General features: G+C 40.5%; 1 protein-coding gene across 12 annotated transcripts in view; it reads left to right on the plus strand.

Annotated features, from left to right (window-relative positions):
- CDC14B (cell division cycle 14B) overlaps positions 1 to 15,946 on the plus strand; it is a 118,047-nt gene that overhangs the window by 1,147 nt on the left and 100,954 nt on the right. For 9 of the 12 annotated variants that reach the window (XR_002336288.1, XM_021064578.1, XM_021064576.1 and 6 more), the window contains exon 2: positions 7,495 to 7,521. The exons of the other annotated variants lie outside the window; for them this stretch is intronic. Coding sequence is in view for 8 of the 9 variants with exons in the window: in XM_021064578.1 (XP_020920237.1) it covers positions 7,495 to 7,521 (27 nt within the window). In the remaining variant the exon portion in view is untranslated. The remainder of the gene's footprint in view (positions 1 to 7,494; positions 7,522 to 15,946) is intronic. 12 annotated transcript variants of the gene reach the window in all.

Below are 15,946 nucleotides of genomic sequence, written 5' to 3' on the forward strand. Positions count from 1 at the left end.
TCTACAATTTTGAGGGATTTTGCAGTCTGTTTTCGTGTGGCGCGGAATGTGGAAACCTCGGTGTGTGGGATTTTTATAAACTGTTTCCCGCCCTTAGCCTTTGCTAAAACCAGGTGAGCTGGAGCGGTCAGGACATTAATTTAGAAAGTGTTCAAACACAGAATTTTAGTAGAAATTATTTTCTAAGTGGATGGACAGTGGGACACAGAAGGTCCATTTTGCAGAAAGCTGAGAGTAGAGTGGAAGGTGCCTCGGCGTTGAGTGGATGGCCCTTGGGAACCGAGGAGGGAGGCAAGAAGGCCTTAAATACGTGTCTCTGGGGGCACCTGCCCGGGTGTCCCGTAGCGCCTGGCGCCGTGGTAGCTGAAGCCGGCTTGCTGAGGCTGAGACCAGGTCCCGCCACGTGTGTGCTCCCTGGGAGATGGCCCCACACAGTCGGGATGCTTTTGTTATTTATACCGTTTTGAAGGACCGTGTTTAATAGCATTCAGTCTTAGGGGTAGCAACACACTGCCTTGGTATAGAATTCTTAATTCCGAAGTTAAACAGGCATATTATACATAAGTTGTTCTCAGCCACTGGATATTTTCCCCCAGAGGCAACTTATGTTCCTAGTTTCTTGTGAATCTTCCCAGAAATAGACTGCATATACATTCAGTACTGTCCCCAAGTACAGTGGCATACAACATGTTTTGCATGTTGTTTTTTCTTTTTTCTGTTGTTGTTGTTGTCTTTTTGCCATTTCTTGGCCCACTCCTGGGGCATATGGAGGTTCCCAGGCTAGAGGTTGAATCGGAGCTGTAGCCACCGGCCTACTCCAGAGCCACAGCAACATGGGATCCGAGCCGCGTCTGCAACCTACACCACAGCTCACGGCAACGCCGGATCGTTAACCCACTGAGCAAGGTCAGGGATCAAACCCGCAACCTCATGGTTCCTAGTCGGACTCATTAACCACTGAGCCACGACGGGAACTCCTGCATGTTGTGTTTTCTTCATGGTATTTTCTATTAGTACATGCAGAACTGCCTCATTTGGCTTTCCTTACTGCTTAGGCTAAAACAGATATGGTTTTATTTTATTTGTTTATTTATTTTTTGCTCTTTAGGGTCACATCTGTGGCATCTGGAAGTTCCCAGGCTAGGAGTCCAATCCGAGCTGCAGGTGCTGGCCTACACCCCAGCCATAGCAATGAAGGATCAGAGTCACATCTGTGACCTGCACCACAGCTTGCGGCAACGCCAGATCCACTGAGCAAACCCAGGGATTGAAGCTGCATCCTCATGGATGTTTCCGATGAGCCACAAGGGGTACTCCCTAGATACGGTTTTATTTATTTATTTCTTTTTACTTCTTTATTTTTCTAGATATGGTTTTAAAGCATAAAACCATAAAATGGTATTTGTGGATTTAAATGTATATACATGTTTTATGACTTGTTTAGACAGTTGTCTCCCGTCAAAAAGGAAGTTTCTGACAGTAAAGTCACTGGACTGATCTTCCTTCTCCTTCAAGGAGAAAAAAATGTAATGTGGCTGGCTTTCCTGAGGCAGTGATCAGTGAGTTAACTTCAGAAAATATCACCAAGCAGAACAGTGAGGCAAGAGTTGGTGCATTATATAAAATCAAAATACAATATTTAGATTAGAAGCGCAGATAATGGGAGAGTCCAGCCTCACTGTAAGATCACTGCAGGGATGTAACTTCTCCATGTACCCCTTTATCACTGTCTTGACTTCCTTGGAGAAATGATACTAAATTGGAGTTCTCACTGTGGCCCAGCAGGTTGGGGATCTGGTGTTTTTGCTGAGGCCCTGAGGGCTCACTCCCCAGCTGGTGCAGTGGATTATGTAAGGATCCAGAGTTGCTCAGATTCTATGCATATGGCTAGGGTGTGGCGGGTGTGGCTGGAAAAGAAAAAAAGAGATAAAAAAGAAGAAAAAAAATTGTTTAAAAAATGATACTAAGCCAGTTTGTTTTGGTGTGATATACATGACAAAGTAATTTTGGATGCAGGATGGAGATTATTTTATATTGGATTTGTAGGGAAGGCGTGAGGCCTCACCCTCAGCAAATGGCACCCTGGTCTGTGGTTTCCAACTCATTTTCCCCTCAGGCATTGTTTTCTAAAAGCAGTGTGTGCACAATTTTAAAGTGAAACATTAACCAAAAGAGATACATAGATGTAGTTAATTTTCCTCCCTGGTAATATTTTCTTTCCCTTCCTAGTTTTCTATTCCTGTTCAAGTGTGTACAAATTGTACCATGCCAGCAGGAACAGGCCTCTTTTTAATGGCTGCATGTTGTGGCCTCGTCTGGCTTCACGGTGATTTATCTAATGATAATAACTAAATGGTACTTTGGGGATTTTCCAGTCCCTGTTGCAAAAGGCTGTAGTAGCATCCGTGTACATCTGCATCTGCATGTGTGATTGTGTCTGTAAACTTGAAGAGCTCAGGCCAAGGTGTACATAGGCTTATGAGTGGACGCTTTGGACAATTATGAATAATGCTGCTATGAACTTTTTTTTTTTTTTTTTTTTTGGCTTTTTGGCTTTTTGGCTTTTCTAGGGCTGCACCTGCAGCATATGGAAGTTCCCAGGCTAGGGGTCTAGTTGGAGCTGTAGCCCCCGGCCTATGCCACAACCACAGCAACACGGGCTCCAAGCCTCATTTGCAACCTATACCACAGCTCATGGCAATGCCGGATCCTTAACCCACTGAACAAGGCCAGGGATTGAACCCGCAACTTCATGGTTCCTAGTTGGATTTGTTAACCACTGAGCCACAATGGGAACTCCTGCTATGAACATTTACGTACATGTTTTTGCGTGGACAGATGTTTTCAGTTCCCTTGGGTATACACCTAGGAGTGGAATTGCTGGGTTACATGGTAACTCCATGAACTGCCAGACTTTTTTCCAAGACAGCCGTGCCACCAGCATTCCCACTAGCAATGTACCCATTATTCCACCATCCTCACTGACACTTGTTATAGATTGTGAAGATTCTTTCCCAGTGGGGTTGGTTTGTAAACATTAATGCACAGTATTACGTCTCCCCACCCTGCCCTTAAATACATTACTTTTTTTTTTTTTAAGTTTGGTCCCTTGACATTTTTATTACAATCTAAGTTCATCTGTAAGTTGAATTCTCATAGATTGGGGTATTTCATGTGTGTACATTTATTTTATTTATTTATTTGGCTGCTCCTGTGGCATCCGGAAGTTCCCAGGCTAGGGATTGAATCGGTGCCAGCCACAGCAGCCACTGGCACCGCAATAATGACAATGCTGGATCTTTAACCCACTGAGCCACCAGGGAACTCTAGTGTACATTTAACACAGGATGCTTCATTCATATTTTTGGTCCTTAGTCCTTTGTTGTGTGGTTGCTATTTAGTGTCTAGCCCACCATCCCGATATGGATATTAATTCTTCTTACTAGGAGCAGACTAACCCAGGTTTTATTCCTAAGCAGAAGATCCCATCAACTTCTCCTTGACCATTCATTCAGTTCTTGCCGTGTGCAATGACATGGATTTTTACCTGAGCTGTATTCCTGGTACGGTTCCTCTACACCATGTGAAAAAAGGTTATAAAATATGGCGTAAACCTCATGCATTAATGCTAAAGAGATACTGAGCAAAGATAGATCTGAATGAGTTATCAGTCAGGAAACAGGGGCAGAAGGGAAGTGAGGAGTTTTTTTCAGTTGGATTTGGAGCTAGATAACTAGATGAGACAAATACCAAGGAAAAAAAAAAGTCAGAAACAGTGAAGTTTCTGATTTTCCTCTGAACCTCCTTGCAGCCAAAAGTATGAATCTTTTTGATCTCTCTCTAGTCCATTCTCTTAAACAGGGCCCTCCATGAATGACATGTCACATTTTCCTTTCCTCTTTATTAATATGGAAAAAAAAAAGACTATAACATTAACTCTGTGTTTGATAATTTATAGGATTTTAGAAGTTGGTACAAAATGTCAGTGTATTTTACTTTTTAATTTTTAAACGTTGACTAGTAGAGGAAATTGGCAATAACTGCTGGCTTAGAAAAGATTCTTGGTAAAATGTCTTAAAAATAATTTTTTTCAGTGTCTGCCATTATATTCTGCCTTGTAAAGAGTGTCTAACAGTAAATAATTTTTTGGAGAAGCTCTAATTAAGGTCAGGATTGTTATTTAAAAGCATTGATTAATTGTATATTGGATAGTTGTCAAATAAAATTAAACAGCTGCAGCACCGCTCCCCTCCCCCTTTTTTTAGGATTTTAAAAACTCAACAGTAAATATCATTAGACAGGGAAAATTTACTCATTATTTCAAGAAGTATTTATTGAATGCTTACCATGTAAAGTAGTCATGCATATTCATTGTTTGCTAAGAAAAGGAATGCTATTAACATGGGACACTGATACAAGGAGGAAATAAATTCATTTTTCTTCAAGAGTGACATGTAGGAGATTATTGTTTCAATAACTGAAACTCAAGAAAGTATATCGTGTTCATTTTTCTTCTGGCTTATGAAATATTTCTATACGTACTCTTTGTGCATAATGTGAATTTATTTTCTTGATTTATGTGCTTAAGACTTCAGTATCTTTACTTCTGATGGTATCATGTTAGTTATTTGCTTTAAGTCTAATTCCTTAGGCACGAATAAACAGGCAAAAACTTCAGTGTTGCTGCCACATAAAGAGTGTTTGGGCAGAAAGATGAAGAGGAGGTGGCATAATAACGGAGTTACAGAGATGGTGCTAATGCCAGGAGTTGACAGTCCGCACACACTAACTGAAATCTTGGCGTCGGGGTGAACTAGAATGAAAACAAGAGGTGGATTTTTAAGCTGGAAGGAAGACACTGGTGCATACCAGTGGCATTTCTTGGAAATTTCTGAGATGGTCTCTGGGGATCTCTGAATTGATAGGATTGGTGTTTTTTGAAAGAATTTCAAGAGATCCTCTAGAAATAGCACAGCCTCCATTTTTTTTTCCTCGGAAGAAGTCAAGACCAGAGATAGGTAATTTTGGCCAAGTTGATATAGTTTCTTTTTGGGAAAGTCATGATTACCTCCCTGCCTTATATATAATTCTCGCTGACAGATAAAGCATAGTTATACATAGATGAGTTACTGAACATCTACTAGTTAGTCCTGAGCTATTTTGGTTAGAAGATGCTGTAATAGTAGATGCTCCATAAGTGGTTATCTATAAAGTTGAATTTAGAGGGATGAATACTTACCTAGTGAATTTAGAAAAATGAGGGAACTAAGTACAATTCAGGTCCTTCAGAGCACATGCTGTTTTCCAGGTTGGCCACTCTCACAGCCCTGATTTTCCAGATATTTCATTCTTTCAAGAAATGTGTAATCAGTACCTTCACTACCAGGGTCTCCCCTGCCTCCTTCCAGCGCTAAAAAAGAGGTCACTGCTGCAGACCGTCCGTCTGGAGTTTATGTTTTCTGTGTTATTTGAGAAAATAAAAGTTGGAGGGTATGAAGGAGAAGTATCCTATAGAGGAACCATATCGTGGTTGAAATCTCTGAGGAAGAAAAACTCTGATCGGAGAGTGTTGCAAAAAGACCTAATTCTAGTAGTCGAGCAAAGCTAGTGTCTCCCCACGTGGGGATTGAACGCAGCCAGTTTATTAATTACCGTGTGCAGCCTGGATTTTCTCATCTGTGTAAAAACAGAAAGTCCTCAGAGTTACCGGGAGGTTGAAACGCAGGGGATGCCTGTTAAGTGCCTGGCTTGGGGCCCCGGTGACAACCAGGGGTTACACCGAGAGGGTCACCACGGTTGGAAGGGTTTCAGGCTCACAGGCAAACATCTCCCCCATACGTGTTCTTGCACAAAAGGTTCAGTGAATCAGCACAGTGAAAACGCAGTGCGTTCCCGCCCCGCTTCTGAGCACGATCTTCAGGGAGAATCGCTCCGCATGAGGCTGCTCAGTATTTGGCAGCGGCGCGGAGGAGGCTTGGCGCCGCGTTGATCATCTTTTCTGCCTGGAGAACAATGTTTCGGTTTCTCCCTAAAGATTTCTTGTAAGAGGAGTAATACCCAGATCTCGTCCTTCATTTTTGAGGCTGTTGTTCACGTATTTTTCTTGTACTGAAGCGTGTATATGTTGCTTACTATTAAATTGCAGCTAAGCTTATTGCTGGGGGCAGGGAGGTCTTCATAAAAATGCAAAGGCCTCGGTGGCAGAGCCTAAGAGAGAAGGTTATAGAAAAAAAAATAAATTACTTATTGATAAATGATAAAATGTTCAGAGTGGATAACTTGAAGCATGACTGTGTCCCAGTACGTCTATTTAAAAGATTTCACAGATCAGAGCTTTGATACTGTGGTGCATGTTATTGGCAGGTAGAGCTTTTATTTAAATTTGCTTTGGGTACAACCAATTTCCTTTCAAAAGGCCTTTCTAATGCTTAATGTGTAGCACAGAGACCCAATTTATTTGGAAGTGGTGGGAGTCAGGCATAAATAAGAAATTATATATATGTATTATATATATTATATATAATATGTGTGTGTCTGTGTGTATATATATATTCCCCCCACCCCAGACGGTGGCATGTGGAGATTCTAGGGCCAGGCATTAAACTTAAGCCACAGTAGTGACCATGAAGAGTCCTTAACCTGCTGAGCCACTAGGGAACTCGAGAAAAGATTTTGAAATTATTTTTTTATTACCCTGGGCAAAAATAATTTTAGTAGCCAGTTATTTTGTTTTTCTTCCTATCCTGGCTACAGAATATTTTTTTTTAAATCTTTGTGAGTCCTTTAAGGACCTTCATGTTAAAATTACTTTTATAATTATCTTTTTTTTTTTTTTTTGGTCTTTTTAGGGCCGCCCCCGCAGCATGTGGAGGTCCCCAGCCTAGGGGTCAGATTGGAGCTGTAGCTGCTGACCTACGCCAGCCACAGCAACACAGGATCTGAGCCCTGTCTGCGACCTACACAGCAGCTCAGAGCAACGCCAGATCTTTAACCCACTGAGCGAGGCCAGGGATCGAACCCGCAACCTCAAGGATGCTAGTCAGATTTGTTTCCACCGAGTCACTAGACGGGAACTCCTGTAATTATCTTTAAATGGAGATGAAAAGCCTGGATAGACTGGTTTATCTGAATATTTCAAAGCCTGTCCTCACTTAGGCCCCTTTATGAGTGAGGTAAGTAGGTGCAAGCATGTTATGGGTCAAAAGTGGACAGATTGTGTTAGGTTCAGAGGAAGTGGTGCAGCAGGACCCACCAGTCTTCAGCTACTGTTTCTTTATATTTTTTGGTTTTTAGCTTCCAAGATGAGTTAATTTCTAGAAGTGCTGACTATGATGATATTAGTCAGGGATTACCTTAGAAAACAATTTCCAAAAATAAAATTGATTCTCACTTCCTAAATACAAGGTTATTTAACTGGAATGTGTACGTCTCATCTGGATTCTCTAATTTACTTGAAAGTGTTAAGCCATTCTCTTTCTCTCTTTTTTTCTATAGCTTTTCATGGATACTGCTCCAACCAAGGTATTCAGATCATTGACTCTACTTTGCAGTTCTTTGATGATTTTAAAACTGTAGATTTAATCTGTTAGTTGTGCTTCTTGGTTCCGTCCCTTCCTGTTTGCTTGTCTTAATTTTAGCCTAGGTAGCAGTTTTAGTTTTCTATAACTATAGAGTATCTTTAGTATGTTTATGACTTAAGTTGAAATCTGTGTTTATATGAAAAGTTTTGTTGGTTTCTGTGTATAGGTAATGCTGGAAGCCGTTTCTGTGATAGTTTATTGGGTTAATTATGAATGCTCTGTTTTGGATGATGGATGTTTTTGGTAATATTAAACTTTTTATGTTTTAATTATATCTCAATTGTGTAGGTTCTTGATGAAAGGATAGATGAGTTGTTCTAACAGCTGTTCTTCATTCCCCCACCCCTCCCTTCTCCAGGTTAGTTAGTTATTTCTAGGTATAGGCATATATCTTAGTGTGTTTGATAAGAGGGAAAGAAATCTCATGAAATACTAACTTGAACTTTGGAAACAGGAAAGTTCTTTTATATCTTTTTCCCCCCCTCTTTTTTGGCCTCCCCATGGCACATGGAGTTCTCCAGGCTAGGAATCTGAGCTGTGGCAATGCTGGATGCTTTTGCCAGGCTGCGGGAATTGAACTTGCATCTTAGTGCTGTGGCGATACATGCTATTTTTTTAAAAAATTAAAATATTCTGATCCCTTTTGATTTTCAAGTTCCTCAAATAAGGCCATTTACCAAAAGAACAAATCTGAATGGCTCCATATATTTATTACCTTAAATTCAAAAAAATTTTTTTGGCCGCATCTGAGGCCAGAAGTTCCCAGACTAGGGGTTGAACCTGTGTTGTAGTTGTGGGCTGTGCCACAGCTGCAGCAACACTGGATCCCTAACCGGCTACACCTTAAGGGAACTTCCTTAATTCAAACATTTGGACTTTATTCTCATTATCTTTTATTCAGCTCCTTTAATTCTTAGTATCATTTATATTCTAGAGGAGCAGTTCTCTTACGAGTCCTTTATTTACCAGTCAGTTCAAAGATTTGGTTCCATTGTCTTTGAGTCTGAAAAGCTGAGTAAGCTCGGCTGGGTAAATTCATCCTAATTGCATAATATCCCATATTGATTTCATTTCTCAGGTAGTTCACTTTTGTACCATTAAAATTTAGTCGACTGTACTTTTCACAAGAGAAAAACATCTTGTTCCTGATGTCGATGATATTTGTTGGTCCTTCAAGTTCTAATTTGAAAGTAAAATTACTTTCTTGGCACTATTATGCAATTTATGACATTGATCTTTTTAATACCCAATCCATAATGCTATAATATCATTACAGATTCTGAATTTTGCAAAGTCCTCTATTTTATTTTATTTTAGAACCATCTCAGCTGAATCATTCTCTGCATTTTGCTCATTTGTATTTGTATGACTAGTGCTATGGAATTTATTTAACAAATATTTATTGAGCAGCTACTTTGAACAAGACAGTGGGCTCAGTATTATTGAGGAAAGGAAGTAGGCCTATAAAGATTTGATGACAACATGCTCATTATTCCTGAAAGATTGAAAAGGAATACACTCTTTCTCTCTCTCTCTCTCTTTTTTTTTTTTTTTTTTGTCTTTTCCAGGGCCACACCCGAGGCATATGGAGGTTCCCAGGCTAGGGGTAGAATCCAAGCTGTAGCCACCAGCCTACGCCAGAGCCACAGCAATGCCAGATCCGAGCCATGTATGTGACCTACACCACAGCTCACAGCAACACGGGATCCGTAACCCACTGAGTGAGGTCAGGGATCGAACCTGCAACCTCATCGTTCCTAGTCGGATTCGTTAACCACTGAGCCACGACGGGAACTCCTGGAATACACTCTTAAGGCATCATCTCAGTGAATACAGGCAATGAAGACATCAATCATTACATAGTTTTGCTCTTTTAATTTAAACAGTGTTAGTTTGAGAGAATTTTGTGATGGGAATGTCACTTGCTAATTCCTACACAAAATGAATGATTTTTTCCAACATACAGTGGAAATGATCTGTCTTCTGGTGTCTTTCTTGTGTGTGCATGTGTTTTAACCCTTAAAAGAAATGAGAAAAACCTTCATTTTGGTATATAAAACTAATCATATATGTATGTAACATGAATATATGCATATAGTTAATAATACACAGAAAGCTGTATCTCTTCTAAAGCAGAGCCAAAATGAAAGGTCTAAATTCCAATTAATTCTGTATTTAATTTGAATTTCAGTGTATCTCACAGGACAAAGTTTAAAAGGAGGTGCCTGGTTTTATTTCTAAGAATACCTTATTCATTGGTCAGAGGTAATTACAGAGCACCTTTTGAGTATTGCCTCCTAAATGGGAGGCACTAAAGATGAAGATGGCTCAGTATTTTAAGAACTAGATTTGGTGTGTGTAACTTTTGAACTGAAAAGCATTCTGATTTTCACATTCTTTTATAGGTGCTGAGGACGAATTGCTTTGACACGAATGTATAACAGAATTAACATTATGGTTTTACATTTTTGGGAGCTGTTCTCAATGTGCCCTTGGAATTTTTTATTGTGCTACTGTCATTAGCTTTTTGGAAGTACCTGATGCATGAAACAGGCATCTTAATGTGCCTTTATTTCCTTTTTGACCGTAAACTGTCAAAAAAAAAAAAAAAAAAAGCTTAGAATTTAGCTAGCAAACACAACTTAGGTTGGGATTTTAACTCTACTCTTAATATATTTTAATTTTAGATTATTATGACTAAAAGGGCTTGAAGTAAAAATCCACTCAGAATATGTTTGCATGCATTTTACTTTTTTCTTTTCATTTAAAAAAAAACTGTTATTGTAGTTGATTTACAATGTTCTGTCAATTTCTGCTGCACAACAAAGTGACCCAGTTATACACACACACACACACACACACATTCTTTTTCTCATAACATCTTGCATCATATTCTACAAGTGGTTGGGTATAGTTCCCTGTGCTCTCCAGCAGGACCTCATTGCTTCTCCACTCCAAATGCAATACTCTTGAGTAATGACCGTGAAAACAAAAATAAATGAATGGGACCTAATTAAACTTAAAAGTTTCTGCACAGCAAAGGAAACCCTAAACAAAATGAAAAGACAACCCACAGAATGGGAGAAATCTTTGCAAATCAATCTGCTGACAAGTGATTAACCTTCAAAATTTATAAACACCTTCTGCAGCTCAATACCAAAAAACACTCCAAATGCAATAGTTTACATCTATGAACCCCAGACTCCCAGTCCATCCCACTCCCTCCCCTGGTTTGAGTGCATTGTAATCTCATCCTTGCAATGGGAGCGGCAAGAGCTATGATAGAGATTTATTATTTGACCCCAAAACTCTGGGAAGACACACTGCTAGCACACAGAATTGGCTGACAGCTGTATCTGTATCGGTATGGGATAGAGGAACTTATCTGTGAATGTCATGAACACTCAAAGATCGATGTCTCTGAATGAATGGGATCCTAGCCTGGGAACTTTCATATGCTGAAGGTGTGGCCCTAAAAAGACCAAAAAAGGGGGGGGGCAGTTAACTTGAATTAAATAACAATTTTGCTCCAAAACGAAAAAAAAATGAAATCTCTCTTATTCGGGAGGGCAGGGAAAGGAAGATAAACCTTAAAACATCCTTTATTTAGTAAGACTTAGTTATATTATTTTGAACAAATATATTTTTAGAGGGTAAATTTGTGGATTCAGAAGACAACTATTTCCAGGCACGGTGCTAAAGGAATTTTTTTTTTTTTTCTTTTGGGAATTTCCAAAGCAAAAATATTGGACATTTTGGAGGCTAAGCCATAAACTTGGATTAAAAAAAAAAAATCAAAGCTTAGGATTAGGGACTCTATTTTAAAATGATTTCAGAAAACAAATATTCTGGGGTTCCCATCATGGCTCAGTGGTTAATGAATCTGACTGGGAACCATGAGGTTGTGGGTTTGATCCCTGGCCTCGCTCAATGGGTTAAGGATCTGGCGTTGCCGTGAGCTGTGGTGTAGGTTGCAGAAACAGCTTGGATCCTGTGTTGCTGTGGCTCTGGTGTAGGCTGGTGGTTACAGCTATGATTAGACCCCTAGCCTGGGAACCTCCATGTGCTGCAGGTGCGGTCCTAGAAAGACCAAAAAAAAAATTCTAATAGGGAGGTTTATGAGTAGGATTATGAAATTTTGTTGTTTTATGCCTCAAAAGCAATTTTATTTTGGCTACACCTGTGACGTGCAAATCCCCAGGTCAGGGATGGAACCCTCACCACAGCAGTGCCAAAGCTGGATCCTTAACCTGCTAAGGGACCAGGGAAATCCTTTTTTATTTTCTTGGAATTTTTTAATAATGCTAATTTTTTGTGTTTTACACACCCCATTTAGCATAACCCTATGCAGTGATCCTTTATTATTATTATATTGTCTTCATAACCTTTTATTGAGAATAAAGGGGCATAGGAGTTCCTATTGAGGCTCACTGGTAATGGACCCAACTAGGATCCATGAGGACGCTGGTTCTATCCCTGCCCTTGCTTAGTGGGTTAAGGATCTGGTGATGCCATGAGCTGTGGTGTAGGTCACAGACGTGGCTCAGATCGAGTGTTGCTGTGGTTGTGGTGTAGGCTGGCAGCTGCAACTCCGATTCGATCCCTAGCCTGGGAACTTCCGTATGCCGTGAATATGACCCTAAAAAGAAAAGAAAAAAAAAAAAAGAATAAACAGGCATATATAAAACTGCAGTCATGTCTTGTTTTGGGTTCTTTAGGAGGTGATCCCAGGCAGATCTCAGAGGGGGGTGGGTTAAGTGACAGGGTCAGTGTCGGGGAGGGCAGGCAGCTCATTCCTTAACGAGCAGGTTACTACTGTGGCAGCTGTAGTTTGATCCCACAGGAGAAATCTGGGAACCAGCTGTAGAACAAGTGAGGGTGGAGGGGCTGGAATATTTGTTCATGAATAACTCAGAGAGTGAGTGATAATTTTTGAAGCCTTGACTTTGGAAACATTAGAAATAATTTTTTGTCATTTTCCATAGGACTCTGCAGGCCAGAAAAAGTCCTGAAAGAAACATTGGTATAATTGGAATGTGTGCTGAGAAGGGGAGGGGTTGGGGAGCAGGAACTCCTGCAGTCGCTTCTAGTCTGATTCAATTTTTTCTTTGTGCTCTTAGTGCTATCAGGGTATTCTTCTTAGCGAGTTAGCATTCTGCCGTTATCCCAAATGTGTTGTGTGTGTGTCCCTCTACTGTGTCCTGGTGGGGCAATTTTGATAGCAAATGTTGAGAAAAGGTCCAGGGGACTGGATGGGTTGGTCTGACGGGAGAGTAGTAAGCTGCAGGTTTAAGATGGGAACTTAATAAGGCCTTTGTAAGGAATTGTTTAAGGAAATGAGGTAAAGATTAGTGTGCAATTGAGGACTGTTGGAAGTTCCTTTATTTTTAGGAAAGGTTTTAGAAAGATCACAGTAGCTTGGAGGTTTAACTCACAAATGTGTGATTAGCATTTAGAAGAATTCTGGCCAGAGACAATGTTGACTTCAGTGAATGTGAAGCAACAGGAAGAAGCTGAGCCATTGCCAGTGTAGAATGCCAGGGATGATCGCTTGAAGCGCTTTGCCCATTCCATGCAAATGCCATTTCCAGGAACTCCTGGTCCCCAGCTCAACAGGAGTTTGTGCCTATGTGTGAAGCCAGCCACCTTAAGTCATTTATTTCTAATAATGCCAGATAACAAGTGTTAGGTACTCTCTTGAACTGTTAAAGATAAGCAAATCTATTGATTTAATTGCTCAAGAGTTTCTAATCAAGGTATCACATACATGTACAAGGTGCTACACGGGATACAAAGTAGGGAAATCACCATTTATGCTGTATAAGTAAGTGCTATTTTCCTAACTTTTTGGATGCTTTTCTCAGATTATTAAAGCTTTGCAGAGTCCCTTTTCTTTCTTTTTTTTTTGGAGACAGTAATTCAATGTCTTGTTCTTAGGGGAGGGGAAAAAAATAGTCATACTGTTAAACTTCTAAGAGATGGAACTTAATGCTGAAGCTTTCACATGGGATCAAGATTCAGTAATAAAAGCCTTGACTTTGGAAACATCAGAAATAATTTTTCATCATTGTCCGGAATACAAGTGGGCAGCTTTTAGAACATATTTATTTATTTAGTCTTTTTAGGGCCACACCTGTGGCATAGGGAGGTTCCCAGGCTAGGGGTCAAATCAGAGCTGTAGCTGCCGGCTTACACCACAGCTCATGGCAACGCCAGGTCCTTAACCCACTGAGCAGGGCCAGGGATTGAACCCATGTCCTCATGGATACTGGTCAGATTCATTGAGCCACAACGGGAACTCCTGGTTCACGGTTTTAAAAAATAAAAAAAGAGTAAACAGCACATTTTCACCTTGCTACCAATTTTTTCTCTTTAGAATCAGTTGACCTCCTCTATGATTTATCAGAAGGTTTCTGTGTATTTACAAATGTATGTTTATATGCATATGCAGATGTATGTATGTTTGTATTCTCTCATGGGAATTAAGTTTCTTTATTTCCACCAATCTGTACCTTTTTTTCATTCCCCTTCGGTAGCTCAGTGAGCACAGGGGTCCACCTAGTGAACTGTGTTTTTAAGATGCTGTAGATTAAGCTGTGGTGACAATAGAGGCTCAGTGGAAATGAATCCGACTAGTACCCTTGAGGATGCAGGTTCGATCCCTGGCCTCGCTCAGTGGGTTAAGGATCCAGCATTGCCATGAGCTATGGTGTAGGTCGCAGATGCAGCTGGGATCTGGCATTGCTGTGGCTGTGATGTAGGCTGTCAGCTGTAGCTCCAATTCAACCCCTAGTCTGGGACCTTCCATATGCCATGGGTACAGCTCTAAAAACAAAAGAAAAAAAAAAGCTGTGGTGACAGCAGCCTCTGGGTTCGTCAGTGCAGGGCCATGCTAAAATCTGTGTCTGTTCTCCACCTCCAAATAAAGTTTCTAAGATGGAGGTGCTCATTATTTTTTAAAAAGACAGCACATAAAGAAAAGAAGATCAAGTGATCTTAACTCTCAAGGGTGTTTTCAGTATCCGTTAGTCAACTGATCAGTTAGGTAACCAGCCCTCTCTCAGTCTCAGCCATTTAAAACCAAGATTTGGGAGTTCCTGTTGTGGCTCAGTGGTTAGCGAATCCGACTAGGAACCGTCAGGTTGCGGGTTCGATCCCTGGCCTTGCTCAGTGGGTTAAGGATCCAGCGTTGCCATGAGCTGTGGTGTAGGTTGCAGATGTGGCTCGGATCCCAAGTTGTTGTGACTGTGGTGTAGGCCAGTGGCTACAGCTCCGATTAGACTCCTAGCCTGGGAACCTCCATATGCTGCGGGTGCAGCCCTAAAAAGACAAAACAAAACAAAAACCCCCCACAAAACCACACAAAACCAAAAAACCCCACAAAGATTTGATTCTTGTTTTAGAGCCTCTGTGGGTTGGCAGGGTTTTCTGCTTGTTGTAATTGCTTGGGAAGCTAGGCTGATAAGCACCAATGGTCTTAATATTGCTGGTTCCTGTGCCAGTGAGGAAAGGATGCTGTGGAAGATCTTGAATCAATAGTTAAATGCTCATTTCCCTCATAGTTGGTTGGCCAGAATGAATCATGTGGTCCCACTCGACCGCAGAAGGATAGGACTGTGCCTGTCAGCCAGGGAGCCAGAAATATTTGGTGAATGGCATTAATGATCACCACAGGTAACCTTTTTATTTTTTATTTTAAAAAATTATTTATTTATTTAGCTTTTTAGGGCCGCACCTGTGGCAAATAGAGGTTCCCAGGCCAGGGGTCAAATCAGAGCTGTAGCTGCCAGTCTACACCATAGCCACAGCAGTGCAGGATCCGAGCCACATCTTCGACCTACACCACAGCTCATGCCAATGCCACATCCTTAACCCACTGAGCAAGGCCAAGGATCGAACCCGCAACCTCATGGTTCCTAGTTGGATTTGTTAACCACTGAGCCACAACAGGAACTCCACCACAGGTAACCTTTTAGATTGTTCAATATATGTATATATGAATATCTCTATAGAGAGGTATATTTTTATATCAGTAAGATAAACACTAAATACTGTCATTTTTTTCTACTTCATATGTTAGAGTGGATTTTTTCTTTGTCATAAGTATGTGTCTAAATACGTATTTCTTTATGGATGCATATTGTTCCATTGTATGGATATATAATAATGTATTTCCTTGTGGCTCCTCTACTAAGAAAAATGTACATCAACTAATTTTTATAACATTTGTAGAGATTTTTAGGGGGAGTAGACCTTCCCCAGCTAAACCCTGAATTCCTGTCATGGTCTCTAGGTTGTAAATATAAGCTCTCTTTAGAACAACTCCTCTTCATCCATTTTTCCCCTCATAAAGTACCTTTTCACAA

Source organism: Sus scrofa, chromosome 10 (assembly GCF_000003025.6).
Source record: "Sus scrofa isolate TJ Tabasco breed Duroc chromosome 10, Sscrofa11.1, whole genome shotgun sequence".
NCBI lineage: Eukaryota > Metazoa > Chordata > Mammalia > Artiodactyla > Suidae > Sus > Sus scrofa.